The sequence below is a fragment of the Lolium perenne genome, chromosome 3 (genome assembly GCF_019359855.2).
Source record: "Lolium perenne isolate Kyuss_39 chromosome 3, Kyuss_2.0, whole genome shotgun sequence".
Lineage (NCBI taxonomy): Eukaryota > Viridiplantae > Streptophyta > Magnoliopsida > Poales > Poaceae > Lolium > Lolium perenne.
In genome coordinates this window covers 185,603,423-185,617,105 of record NC_067246.2, presented here as the reverse complement: position 1 = coordinate 185,617,105, position 13,683 = coordinate 185,603,423, and the positions used below count along the sequence as shown (strand labels likewise).

The following is a 13,683-nucleotide window of genomic DNA, read 5'->3' as shown; positions in this document are numbered from 1 at the left end:
TCATTGTGCATATAAAGAAAAGATCTTAGGGTATCCACCTTAAGTTGTACATGGACACCTGTATCCGCCTTAAGAAAAGATCCGTGTTTAAAAAAAATTAAATTTTATTCCATGAACACATACACATGTTTTATCTTCACCTTCTTGAACGTTTTGCTACCTTTCAAATCTAGTGCCAGCAGGGCTATCTAGTGGCTCGTATGGTCTTTCTGATTGAAGTATTCAACGCAATTTCATTATGTTGTGCACTTAATGCAGTTAGCATGATTGATTTGCCATCCAAGTATGGCAGCGCCTCTGAAATTATTTTGGTATTCCTCCATTTCATACAGGGTCATTTGCACTTCTTTTTTTTTTTTTGCGAAAACGCAAAAGCCTTTCGTTTCAATGCATTGATAGATAAGAAGGTTATATATACATGCCCCCTATCTTCGAAAACAAAGTGCAACCAACAAGATTCAGAATTATGAGGCACTTTGTCAAAAAAGGAAGATAGTGCTAGATTACTTTAGACTGTACAGTGGATTTGATCATCTGGTTTCCAAACATCAATCACCGTAAATGTATGGGAAAACAAATCCTCGCCATCGCCACCCAGTAAAAATGAGCATACTCGCTGTCCATTTTAAAATTCATATGATGTGCTCTGAACTCTAAAGTGCAATTATGCCCTTCAATTCAGGCTGTCGAGGTTTACTTTTGTGGAAAATGTGGATTCCCATCTTACCAAGTAGTCTCTTCCATCCAGTACCAGCAAAAGCTTTATTTGATCTTTTTCCAAGTGAAGAGCTTTATTTATGTTGTATGTCCCAAGATGAATCTTTCCAATCATAAAAACTTTCAAACACCCGCAACCTTGATTTGGGGACTGACCGAGGTCAGGTGTTGCCACCATCTATTTGTGCCAGCCGGCTCTTCCTCCGATCCTTCAGTGAGATCACAGGCTTGAGAGTTCAGACTATTGCAGTTTGACACCAACACGTATTGAAAAAAAATGTGAATTGTACAAACCTCCCGTGTTGGCACATCCTCTGCTTCTAGCATATGGACGGCCTGACCCATCGTAGGCCTTCTGTCAGCAACAGGGTCTACACACTTGAGTGCGAGTAGGAGGGCACGCTTCAGAGCCTGTTTAGTTGGCTTAGTCTCCATTTCAGGATCAACCACCTCCTCTGCTCTCCTGCTGCCAACCATCAGTTTAAGCCACTCCACCATATGAACCTGCAGGGTATCAATGTCAGCATATCTTAAAGGAAGAGAGTAAGGGAAAGACTAAATTTTACTAGCATAAATTGAATATGTTTGACAAAACGAGTCACACAGGATCAAGGTACTTTCCCTGTTTAAAAGAAAATATGAATGATTACTAGGCATGAAGGTAGATACAGGGTTCTGTGAATGCTCACCTCATTAGCAGGCCGACCATAGTTAACTGGATCCCTTCCAGTCACCGCTTCCAAGAGAAGTACCCCAAAACTATAGACATCACTCTTCTCATTTAGCAGCCCCGTATTTACATATTCAGGTGCTACGTAGCTGAAAACAATGAGAATCAGTGTTTATGCAGTTGCAGCAACTCAGCAGGGAAAAGGTACTACATGACAATCAGAGCTTACCCAAAAGTTCCCATAACTCGAGTAGTAATATGGCTCTTGCCTGCACCCAAGAGCTTAGATAATCCGAAATCAGAAAGTTTGCCATTGAATTCTTCATCAATAAGGATATTACTTGATTTGATATCACGGTGAATCACTTTTGGCTCTATCCCTTCGTGCAAATAAGCCAATCTGCTCAGCAGAAATATTAGTTTAGTGTATATTCCTACATACTAGTATATTAAAAATAATATACTCCCTCCATCCCATGAAACATGTCGGATGTTTGTCTAAATTTGAATGTATCTAGATACGTCCGAATTTAGGCAAACTTCCGACATGTTTCATGGGACAGTGGAAGTAGTCAACATAAGTCAATTTCATGAATAGGATATTTCTTACGCTCTAGCAATTCCAAGGGTAACTTTTATGCGGGCTTCCCAAGTAAGAACACCTTGTTGACGCATCGCACCATGCAACCATTGATCTAAGTTCCCATTGCTGATGTACTCATAGACAAGCATCCTGCAATATGAATGGCTTAATTGTGGTGCGCTGTAAATTGTAATTGTTTTACAAAAAATATATGCTGATTGAAGCAAATAGAACTTTATGTGTTTATATGAATTACACTTATTATGGGAAATATCTGTATCAGCTTAGAAAAACAGACCAAGTACCTATGGAGATAGGAAGCTATTTCCGATATACCAACATACAGTCCATGCAAATTTACAGATGAGCCTGGCTAGCCAACTAATGTGAACAAATATTGTGCAGATAAGATTTACTAAGGATGAACTAGTCTCTTATCACCTAGACTCAACTTTAGATTTTAGGTTTACAAGAAGTGATTCAGAAAGCCAAAAATCTTAAGTCGGGTTTTGCTTCGGTGTCTCCGCCTTTGCAAACTCTGGTCCCATGTGGATGGCAAGTCACTTATTTGTACAGCCAATTAATGATCATAATATTATACTAAAGTTTCTTGAAACAGCTTGAGATATCTACTGCAAATACATTGGTTGGACGTTCACCATACATCTTTTATTAGTTATTAATGTGTAATAATGCTAAATGATGCCTTCAGTTCTCTTATTCAACATTGTGCTGGAGAGAAAAAAAAAGTTCCCATATTCAACATATAGCAACTGCACAACACAACAACCATCAAGCACAGTAACACAACAAAAGCGGAGATGGTACAATGCATTGTATCTACACATATGATCATCAAGGTACTTGTACTAGTAAAAATCCCAAACATAAGTAGTACAAGCACCTTCAATCATCACAGTGTGCATACCATGCATTGTACCAGGACATTTAGCGTAAGTTAGCTACTGAAAAGACTTGTAGGCTTCAAAATAGACACAATTGTTAGCCTATTGTTTCTCAAGAGACCTCCTGATATAAAGTTCAATGACGTGTTGGGTATTACATAACCGTAAATACCAAATAAGAACCTTTGCTATTTTAATCATTTAAACCCTACCACATTTGTGGAGCTACTGTCATTATCATCTTATAAACAAATTTTCTCAGTAGATTTGGTATCACTGAGTCTAGCTGAGATGTACTAGAGATTTTAATAATTAGTGCATGTTACATAAACAGTGAAAGTTTGGCTTCCAATGCAGGAATTTTCATATCTCAACAGCTCTACGATTATCTGAGTGGTTGCAATTTGCAATTTGGGACCTGCAAATTCCACTCCAGCGATGTAATAGAAACAAAAGGATACAGATGAAAAATAAATGATGATTTAACCATCTGGACAAAATATATTAAGTGAAGCTCCATGAATGTTGGTCTTGGGAGATAGAAAAGGCTACTCCCTCCGTTCCTTTTTATAAGATATTTTAGCTTGCCAAAACGTCTTATAAATGGGAACAGAGGTTGCAGTTAATAAAATTAACACAAGGAATCACCTGTGGCTTCCCTCAACGCAATAACCCAGAAGCCGGACAAGATTTTTATGCCTAACATGACCAATGGCCTCAACTTCGACCTTAAACTCTTTTTCTGCCTGGCCCCTGAAAAATCATACCCAGATTTTGGAAAAGTCAGTAGCATATCATCCATATATCATTCTGCAGTCTAGAGCTCATTTTTTTATGAACCAGCTTTAATATCACTTACATATTGTTAAAAAGCTTTTTTATGGCAACATCAGTTCCATTTACAAGTTGGCCATGGTAAACAACCCCATATCCCCCCTCTCCGATGATATGCTCATTAGAGAACCCATTTGTTGCACGCTCCAAATCTCTGAGAGTAAACCAATGACCCATACCCAGATGAGAGAACTCTGGGAGACCAGTCCTGGGAGACATGGACATGGTGGCAGACTGAGAAAACTGCCTCTTATCATACGCTGAGCTGCCCTCATCACCAGAGTGGCTCCTATCATATTGCTTCACTGAGATGCACTCAATAAAATTATGGTCACCACTTGATTCACTCGTAATCGAGTGAGCCAACAGTTTCCCTGAATCTTTCTCAGTATATCTCCCCTTGACCGGAAAGCTGTGAGTTTCTTGGGCACAGAAATTCTCGACAAAAGCTCGGCTGCCCGCTTCATCTACTGCAATCTCTTTGGTTACATCAGGGATTTCAGGTTCAGAAATCTTACTGCGATTCCGATTCCCTTGTTTCCTCCAGTATATCAGCAGGAAGCATATGCAGCCCAGGACAAACAGTATTGCAGCCCAAATGCTTATGCCAAGCACAACCCATAGTCTTAAACCAAAAGGTGGAGTCCTCGACAACAGTTCCGTGCGTAAGTTTTCACTGGTTGTCATCTTTATTTCCCTGCAACCGAGACACACTTAAACATTAGATCATCAGAATTACTAGAATTGGGCTGAAGTAGCTGGATTAGGTATGAAGAAATCAAAAGGATAAAGAAAGCAGTGGTAAGAGAACATAAAGCACTGATCAAGGTCACCCCAAAAAAAAATGAGAGAAGTGGTAATTACACTTGCAATAAATCCTTAAACACATAAAAGGTTATTCTTATAAAGCACACAATAACAAACTTGGCGTTACTGGACATTTAAGAAAGTGCCGATGGCCTGACTCATAAGAGGATTAAACATTCAGGTTCAGGCTCGATGACCTGACTGAGAACTGAACAGTCATGTGCAGCTCATAGACCGGACCAGCATCACAGGAAAACCGAATAAAGATTATAACTTATAAGACAGTACAAATTTTTATCAACAGAATTCAAGAATTCGAAGTAATAACAGCCAGCAGGCAGGACTACAGATTACTGACAAGAGCAGAGACCGGAAGCAGAGCCCTGCTTCCAGTTTATACAAGAAGGCAAAGAGCAGCAGTTTGGACTCAAATATGAGCTGCATTCATCCAAGAGAACCAGGAAATCCTAGTACCTCAAGCAAATACCATGAGCGAATCAGCACTGATTACATGTGCGCGAACAGCTCCCGTGACTTCCAGTGGGGTACCTCATCTTCAGGCGCATGAACATGGCGCATCTGATCGTCTGATCGATCTGAGCCTTAGTAGGCAAACACTCAAACAACTAGCTTGCACTCTCACGAGTATCACCAGTAGGCACGCAGATAAACCGCGCAGCCTTATCTCAATCACGCTCACCTTGCTACCATCAAGCGGGCCAGGAATGGACAGGAGAGGCCAAACCCGAAGTCGGCAACCCGTCCGCCACCTCGCCGCCGTCGCCGCCTTCCACCATTCGCCCCCGCGCCCACCAGTGCTCGAGAATTTGGCAGATCGATGTGGCCGAGGCCAGGCAAGAAATTGAGTGTTGAGGCGAGGAATTTCTCTTGGTTGGTTGGTGAAGTGCTCTCGTCCGGGGCCCTGCACACTTGTGACTTGTTGGTTCTTTTCGGGGTATCTGTACCTGGAGGTGGCACTGGCTTACTCTACTAGCTCGTTGGATTTTTTTTTTTGCGAGCCAGTTTGTTGGATTTTGGTGAGCTGTATCCAGCAGATTAACTGGATCTGCGAATAAAAAAAGATAAATGAAAATATAAGAGAGAAAGGAACAAAAAAAAAAAAAGAACTTCTGAAGCACAACCATCCTTTTGGACATGTAAATAGGGTGAGTGGTTGTTGTACGTTCCCAAGGGCGAGAGACGGCGCTCCACAACCCATTGGGGCTTCCTCCCCTTTGATGTCTATGCAGCTGCTCCATCCGGTTTCTAATGGTTTCAAGCAATGGATCCCACCTAAGTCGTACTTATAATGCATTTTGGTTTTTGTTATCTTAATTTTGAGACCAAAATTTACAATAGAAAGATCAAAATACACTACAAGTATGACTTAGGTTGAATCCCATTCCCTAGTTTTGAGGCTATGGAGGTGCGGCTGACACGACCCTTTACCGGTGGGATGATTTCCATTCCTTTGTAGTTAGCTTCTGTGTCTTTTTTTTTAATGGTGAGACGTTAGCTGCATCTTAAAGTCAGAATAAGATCATCTCTGCTCTATTTCTGTTTCGGTGGTGCGTCTAGCACCGACGGAGGGCATATGGAGTTGTCTTCCTAGCAGATCTCCTAAGATGGTGTTCGTGTTCATTTGTATGGTTGCATGAATGGCTCTTTCGATCTACTATTCTAATCATTGGCGATATGCTCTGATGCGCTGGTCCTTTGGGGCTTTACTATGACGATTTCTTGCTTGTCTACTGCAACAAGCTCTAATACGACAAGCTTTGCCTGACTCTCGTGAGGAAGTGGTGAGGACAACGGAACACCTTCCCTTTGCTCTAGTGCTTGTCTCGACAACTCAACATCAGATCGAGCGGCGATGGATGGCTCACACCCGGAGTGCCGTGACCACAACTTCCTCACCGCGAATTCCGGCTGGGGACGGTGGTGCTAAACTCCGGGGCCGACAACGCACGACGATGGCAACAAAGGAAAATTCCCTTGAATTGGCGACTCCGCGAAAAGATTCGATCGTACTGGAGTTGATGGTTGAAAACACTGTCAAAAAGGGGATGTGAAAAAAGGCTAGCAAAGAGGGGGGCACCCCACTGCCGACGGCCTCCTCCGGTGGCGACGAGGTGAAAGGGGCGGCAAATAGACATGTTTTTTTCTGTGGTAGCGGGGGAGGCCTCCGGAGACGCGAGAGAGACAACCAAGGAGGCTAGGGTCACACCTAAATTTTTTTCGTTTGCTACAATGGCCATTACTTTTAGAGCTTGCTATTGATGATACTAATAGATAGACGGCCCTTTTCCAAAAAAAAAAAAAAAAAAAAAAAAAAAGTGGTCCTGATTATGACCTTTGTTAGATCAACAGTTCCAAGAATATCTTCCTAGGTTGGGCTCCCTTCCTTGTCTAGGCATTATCCCCCACCTTTGCTTTCCGACTCCATTATTACACGATATATAGGTGAAGAAAGCAAGTAAAGCAAGCGCGCACCCGTGTAAAGATCGTGGCGGGCTAGCGGCTTTGAGGTTCATCGATCTGTACTGTACGGTGCATTGTCTTCCTTGAGGTCGAAGAAACCGAAAGATCTTGTACGACGTACCAACGCATCGCTCTCGAGCGGAGGCACTAGTCACGTTGGCTCGTCGGAAGGGAGCTAGAGCTACCTGATCGTCTGTTGCGACCAGAACCAACCTACTCCCAAAGCTTGATGTACAGAAACAGAAAGTCGTGTGTCTACTGCTACTAGCACACTTGAGATGTCTCACGTTGCATTTTTTTATAACAGTAAAGATGGCTACATCACGTGGTAGTAAATTGGTAGTGTTGTGAGAGTTGTTTAGAAAACCGACTCGGGATTTCCTTCCAAAACATGATGACACATAAACCGGTGAACGGTACCACCGATCGGCAGATATCCATAGCTTTCCAGCCACACACTCAGACACGAAAGAGTGATGGCCTCCTCCATGTTCATGTGATAACATGTGGACAACAGACATGATTTCGCACGACCCAGCTAGTGCTTTATGATAACATATCAACTTACTTGTATGATTATTAGCAACTTTATTTTTATTTTTAGAGAAGAGGAGCCCCAAACGGGCTTACAGTTCAAAACGCCATTGGCAGCTAACAGGGCTAGCTGCTAAGAAAAAGCTTTTTTTCGAAATGGGGAATATAACCCCGGCTTCTGCATCATGATAATGTACACGGCCTTTTACTTAAAAAGTTATGAATACAAAGTTTATGATATCTCAGTCCTCGCCTAGTTGATACAAGAATCAACCAGCGAAAGAAACAAAGCGAAATTGGACTACACATCATCGTAGTCTTCTATTGTGCCGCCAGCCAGTCTGGCACAAGATATCCTGAGCGACCATCTGGAGCCGTGTGCATCCAGTAGCCATAGCATCCCGCTGATCCTCCGGTGACAGAAGAGCCCACAACTGAACCCAGTGTGACACCATATGGATAACCTGCAAAAAGTGAAAAGAATGTTTTTTGTTGAAAATAATATCATTCCTCGCCCTCCATATAGACCAACATAAGGAAGAGACCCCAATACGGATGAAAGTCTTAGATTGTCTATTAACTCCATTTAACCAATTACCAAACATATTCGTAATATTGGTTGGAGGTGGAAGAGCAAAAGTAAAATTAATCGTACGCCAAAGTATTTTAGTTAAGGGACAAGTGATGAAAAAATGTTCAATATTCTCCTGCTCTCCGCAAAAAACACATTTTGTACACCCATTCCATCGTCTTTTGGCTAAATTATCTTTAGTAAGCAACACCTTATTACTCAGAAACCACATAAATATTTTTTATCTTTAGAGGAATTTTAACTTTCCAAAGGTATTTTCGCAGAAAAGGTGTATGGTCATTCATAAGATCCTCATACATATATTTCACTGTAAACAAACCATTTGTTGTCAAATTCCAAACAAAATGATCCTTTTCATCAGATAAATTAATCCTCATAAGTTTTCCATAACTGTAATCATAAAGTCTATTTGTTTCCCACCAACAACCTTCTGAAACTGATATTCAGAAAAAAGCTAAAACCAGAAAGGGAACAAAAGCTCTATCCACTACCAGAAAATGATTAACAGTGGCTCAGCTAATTAGTGCGCCACTACTACCACGCCACTGGTAAGTGTTAGTAGTGACGCATCATTTGGTCCGCCACTATGAAAGTATAGAGATGGTAAACCTAGAGGGGGGTGAATAGGTTTCTACAAATTTTAATTCTTTCTTTGCAATATTAGGCTTTGCGGAATATAAAGATGAGCCTAATGCAAACTAGGTGAAGCAACCTATATGAGGATACAACTAACTCGAGCACGAAGGCTCTCACAGGCAGTTAAATCACAAGTAAGGAGTTCGATTAGAGATAACCGATAGCACGCGGAGACGAGGATGTATTCCCGTGTTCCCTTCCTTTGCAAGAAGGTACGTCACGTTTGGAGGGGTGGAGGTCCCACGAAGGATTCCCCACGCCACGAAGGCTCACCCTATTCTCCGGAGCCTATCCCACGAAGGAATAGCTCACTCACTTGTGATAGACTTTGAGGTAGCCTCCAAACCTTCACAATCTTGCCCGGAGCAAATCCACAGCCCGGATGCTTCCAGACTCCTCTTGCCCACCTAGGGTTTCCAAGAAACCCTAGGAAGCAAGCTTCTCGATGAATACAAGGGGGAATGAGATTTGGCTTGGTAGAACAGTAGATCGGGTCCTCCTCTAACGATTCCCCAGAGGGATTTGAGTTTGGGTGGAGGGGGAGGGAGATCTGAGCCTTTTGGTGTTTCTAGCAATGGAGTAAGAGAGAGAGAGCTCAAGAACAGCTTGTAGTGTAGTGCCTAGCTGTTCAGAGGTAGGAGAAGGGCTATTTATAGTGTTTTCGAAATATGGCCGTTGGTCACTTACCACCTCAGCTTTTCTCCCGACAAACCCGGTCAACCGGACCACAGACCGGATTGCCCGGTGCAGAGGCCGGTCGGACCGGACCAGGGACCGGACCTGCCGGTCCAGACCGGACGGTAGACCGGACCCAGACCGGAGACACTTTGCGACATCCAGGAGCTCCTCCGGTTGGCGCCCGGTTGGCGTCCGATCGACCGGACCGCACGCCGGGCCTGCCGGTCTGTAGGCCGGCAGACCGGGCAGCAGACCGGATCTCTTAGGCGCATATTTGGCGCCCGGTCGACCGGGTTGCTCGCCGGACTGGCCGGTTGTGAGGCCGGCTGACCGGGCGGCAAACCGGATTTCTGCTGTAGACCCCTTTTTGATTGTTGTTGAAGTGGGGGTCTCCTTTAGCCTTCTTGTTCCTTTGATACACCATTTATGCCTCTTTGCCTAATACCTGAGATAATCCTTATAAACGTATTAGGTCAAATACTCTAGCACGGTGTCATTGTTACCAAAATAATGGATAAGGGTAAAATACCCTTACAATCTCCCCCTTTTTGGTATACGATGACAAACCGAGCTAGAGTCACATATAGATATTATGATAAGCTCTAAACCTTGATTCCATATAAGATATTACGACAGCTCCCCCATAATGTGTGCACTTGGAGAATTTGCGTTTGAATGCAAAGTGCACCATTTGTGGAATATGAGAAGCTCCCCCAATATCTTTAGGAAACATGCATGGTATGGACAAGTATATCAAGATATATAAGCATAAAGCATGATTATCCTAATAGAGTGATTAAGCATAGAAATAATCGTCCATACACGTCCATACACAAATCATTCGAAGTAGCAAATGGTTCTTGAGAAATCAAAGCAAATAAGCACAAGCCATATAAGATTCAAATAAAGCAACACCCATGGCTTGTGACAATCAAAGAACCCCGTGGTCCTAGACTCTACTCTCTTCTCCCCCTTTGGCATCGGAACACCAAAAAAGCGAAGAAAAGAGGAGAGATGCTAGCACACCCATCAGTAGAACTCATGCCCGGTGGAGTAGGAGCTCTCGCCATCATCGCGCGCAGCCGCATCACCTTCATCCTCATCACCATCATCATCAGTAGGAGTAGGTGCACGAGCAGTTCGAGGAGGAGGGCCACCATGAGCATACATGGATAGGTCGAAGTTCTGGAGCATCTCATCAGTAATGGGAGGCATCTCCCAAGCAGGTGCAACCACAGGCTCCATCTCAGGGCCAGAAGGAGGAACAGGAGCATTCCGTGCAGTCATGAACTCATTCTGTCTCCTCCGTGTCTCCTGGTTCAAAGCAAGACTTTGATGTGCAACATCATTGGTATTCTTGAACATTTGCCACATGCTGGAGAAGAAGCGAGCGGCACCACGCTGAGGGCGCCGGGAGTAGCTGGAGCTTGCTGCAGGATCATGGTGTTCCTTGGAACGGCGCTCATTGGAGGGCATCATGGAAGGGACTTCCGGGCGACCGTCCTAAGTAGGGAACTTGAATGGTTCCATGATGACTCTTTCATCAAGAGTGTTGAGAGGAGGAGGAACTATGTGGTTGATGAGCCGCTGTACATACTGAGCATAGTTGGGAGTCATGCGGTCCATAACTGCATGCTTCAGTTCACAGTGAATAAGATCACAACCATCAATTTTCCTTATCCTGGCAGGGTGGCAATAGTACATCAGATTCAGGTGGTAGTTCCTGACTTCACTAGTATCGCCGGACTTGCTGATGAGACTCTCACGGAACATCTTGGCAAGGACAAGATATGAGTAGTACATCTCAGAGATAGTGGGAGGCCCAGCTGTGGGGTTAGTGGGATAGCAAAAGGAGATGTCACCTCTAGTGAGCTTAGGCCGAGTATGAATCCTGTACCCTTGAGCACGGCCACCACCAAAACCCATGGCCGCACAGAACTGAGTGTAGGTGCAGGAGTACTTCTCCCTGCCAGTCATCCAAGTCATGGTGCGGTCCTCATCATCATGGAAGAAGACGGTGCAATGGAATTGACGGACTAGAAGGGGACAATAGGTGGCATCTTCTTGTTCATCATCGGGCTTCAGGCACACAAGGTCATATAGTCCCATACCCTTCAAGGTTTCAACCACAAACCGGTACTTTGTGGCTTCATGCAAGGCAAGCTCTTCAGGATTGATGGCCTTGGGCATCACAACAGCACCATTCTTCATACACTCTCGAGTATTATAGAAACCATCCCATAGGGCTGCTTGTGTCTTGGTCCAGAAGAACTTGTCCCCACCAGTGTAAGTCCGTTGCTCATAGCGATACGGATTCACCATCCTCACATCCTGCCAGTCACCACGATGTGCATCTGCTATATTGAAGTCTGGCACGATTTCATCATCCTCTTGGGCGGCATGCTTATCCTTCTTCTTACCACCAACTGACTTGCTTCTTCTCCCCGCCGAGCTGCCAGTGTCAGTAGTCTGATGGGCTTTAGTGGGTACGCGACCACTAGTACGGCGGGGTGGATTCTCAGCAGTCCGTCCTCTCTTGGCAACAGTGCCACGTGCTTCACCACTCCAACTACCTGTGAATGAGAAAATAGAGCGAGGATAGCAGTGGGGTAAGTGTACATGTCATCAATAAGAGGGAAGACAAAAAGCATAGCATATATCCAAGTGTTTCGATGAGATTGTGCAAAAACTGGGCGATCCGGCGCACATGCCAGTCAAACCGGGCGGCAGACCGGACGAGCCGATTGCCAATCCGGTTGACCGGGCGGCACGCCGGGCCGGCCGGTTGAGAGGCCGGTTGACCTGGCTGGTGACCGGATCTATCGATTTGTGAGATGTTGCCCATAATTTCTACCACAAAATCATGCAAAAACTCATAAACTTAGACATAGACTATAGCAAAAGAGTGGAGTATGTGCATTGTGTTGTGAGACACTCTAAAGGCATGAGGACTTACAAACCCTAACCCTAACCCTAAAATTTCCTCAAATCTTCTCAAGAAATTGCAATGTGTGATGAGGACTAGAAAATAGGGAGAAAGGGAGAGAAAATTACCCGAAGACATGGTCCTCCTTGATCAAGAGAGAAAGAAGAACACTAGGTAGGGCTTGAAACCCAAGAACTCCAAAATTTCCCAAAATAGCTTGAGAGGGACCAAATCCTTTGGTGGAGTTATTCCAAGGGGCCCGATCTATGGTTTGGTGGAGTTTGGGAGGATTCTTGTGGTGGGAAGGTCCTAGAACGTGGTGGAGGTGGTGGAGGCGGCGGCCATGGAGGTTTGGGAGTTGGGGGGTAATGAGGAAGAAGACCCCAAGGGGTATCCTCACCCAACACATATCAGGCCGCACGGCCGGTCGGGCGCCTGGTCGACCGGACCTGGCGCCGGCTGGTCCGGCCCAGAGGCCGGTCCAACCGGGCCAGAGACCGGCCAGGGACTAACTGCCCAGTTTTGTCTTGTTTTGCCTCGTTTTGCCCCTATTCTTTGTGTAAATGTGTGTGAATGCTCAGATGATGACATGTACATATAGATAGATAGATGATGATGAGATGAGCATAGACATGGGGTTGGAAACACAAAGTTCTCTAGGCATACCCATTGGAGAGAAAATCCAAACAAGATGTAAATAGCAACAATGGGCATGATTCGAAATATATATCAAGAATCATAAGTCATTTTGAAATGATTTTTGCAATAAGATCATTTGGCCTTATATAGTCAAATCAAGTTGTAATGAAGGCTCAATGAGGGGCGGGGGATTACTCCCCCTATGTGAAAGTGCAAATGTCATGAGACCTCGAAGAGACATGCTTGGGTCCATATAATGATATTGGGTCTATTTATGTTGCACACATAGGTATGCATCATACCAAGACATGGTAGGATGACTATCCCCATATGTGCTATGCCTCTAAGCTAGATAGCAAGATAAATGCAAGAATATAGTGCAAGAAGTTAATCAATCCAAGTTTTTAGGATCAAGAATACCTAGTTCTCCTCTCAAGTTAACAAAACGAGCTTCATCCAAAGGCTTAGTGAAAATATCCGCCAATTGGTAGGTTGTTCCCACATGAGTGAGATCAATATCCTTATTGGCAACATGATCACGTAGGAAGTGATGGCGAATGTCAATATGTTTGGTGCGACAATGTTGAACTGGGTTGTTGGCGATCTTAATTGCACTTTCATTGTCACAAAGAAGAGGCATCGTACCAAGAGACACACCATAGTCTTTCAAGGTTTGCTTCA

At 44.1% G+C, this 13,683-nt stretch overlaps 1 protein-coding gene across 1 annotated transcript; it reads right to left on the bottom strand.

Moving 5' to 3' along the window:
* Nucleotides 1-475: 475 nt before the first annotated feature.
* LOC127342839 (probable receptor-like protein kinase At2g42960) lies at nt 476-5,477 on the bottom strand. The gene is made up of 8 exons (XM_051368852.1): nt 5,217-5,477; nt 3,735-4,406; nt 3,524-3,628; nt 1,998-2,120; nt 1,617-1,787; nt 1,407-1,536; nt 1,012-1,221; nt 476-926 (listed from the first exon to the last, which is right to left on the bottom strand). Exons 1-8 carry the CDS (start codon nt 5,225-5,227, stop codon nt 879-881), a joined length of 1,470 nt encoding a protein of 489 aa, XP_051224812.1. The 5' UTR covers nt 5,228-5,477; the 3' UTR covers nt 476-878.
* Nucleotides 5,478-13,683: the final 8,206 nt, after the last annotated feature.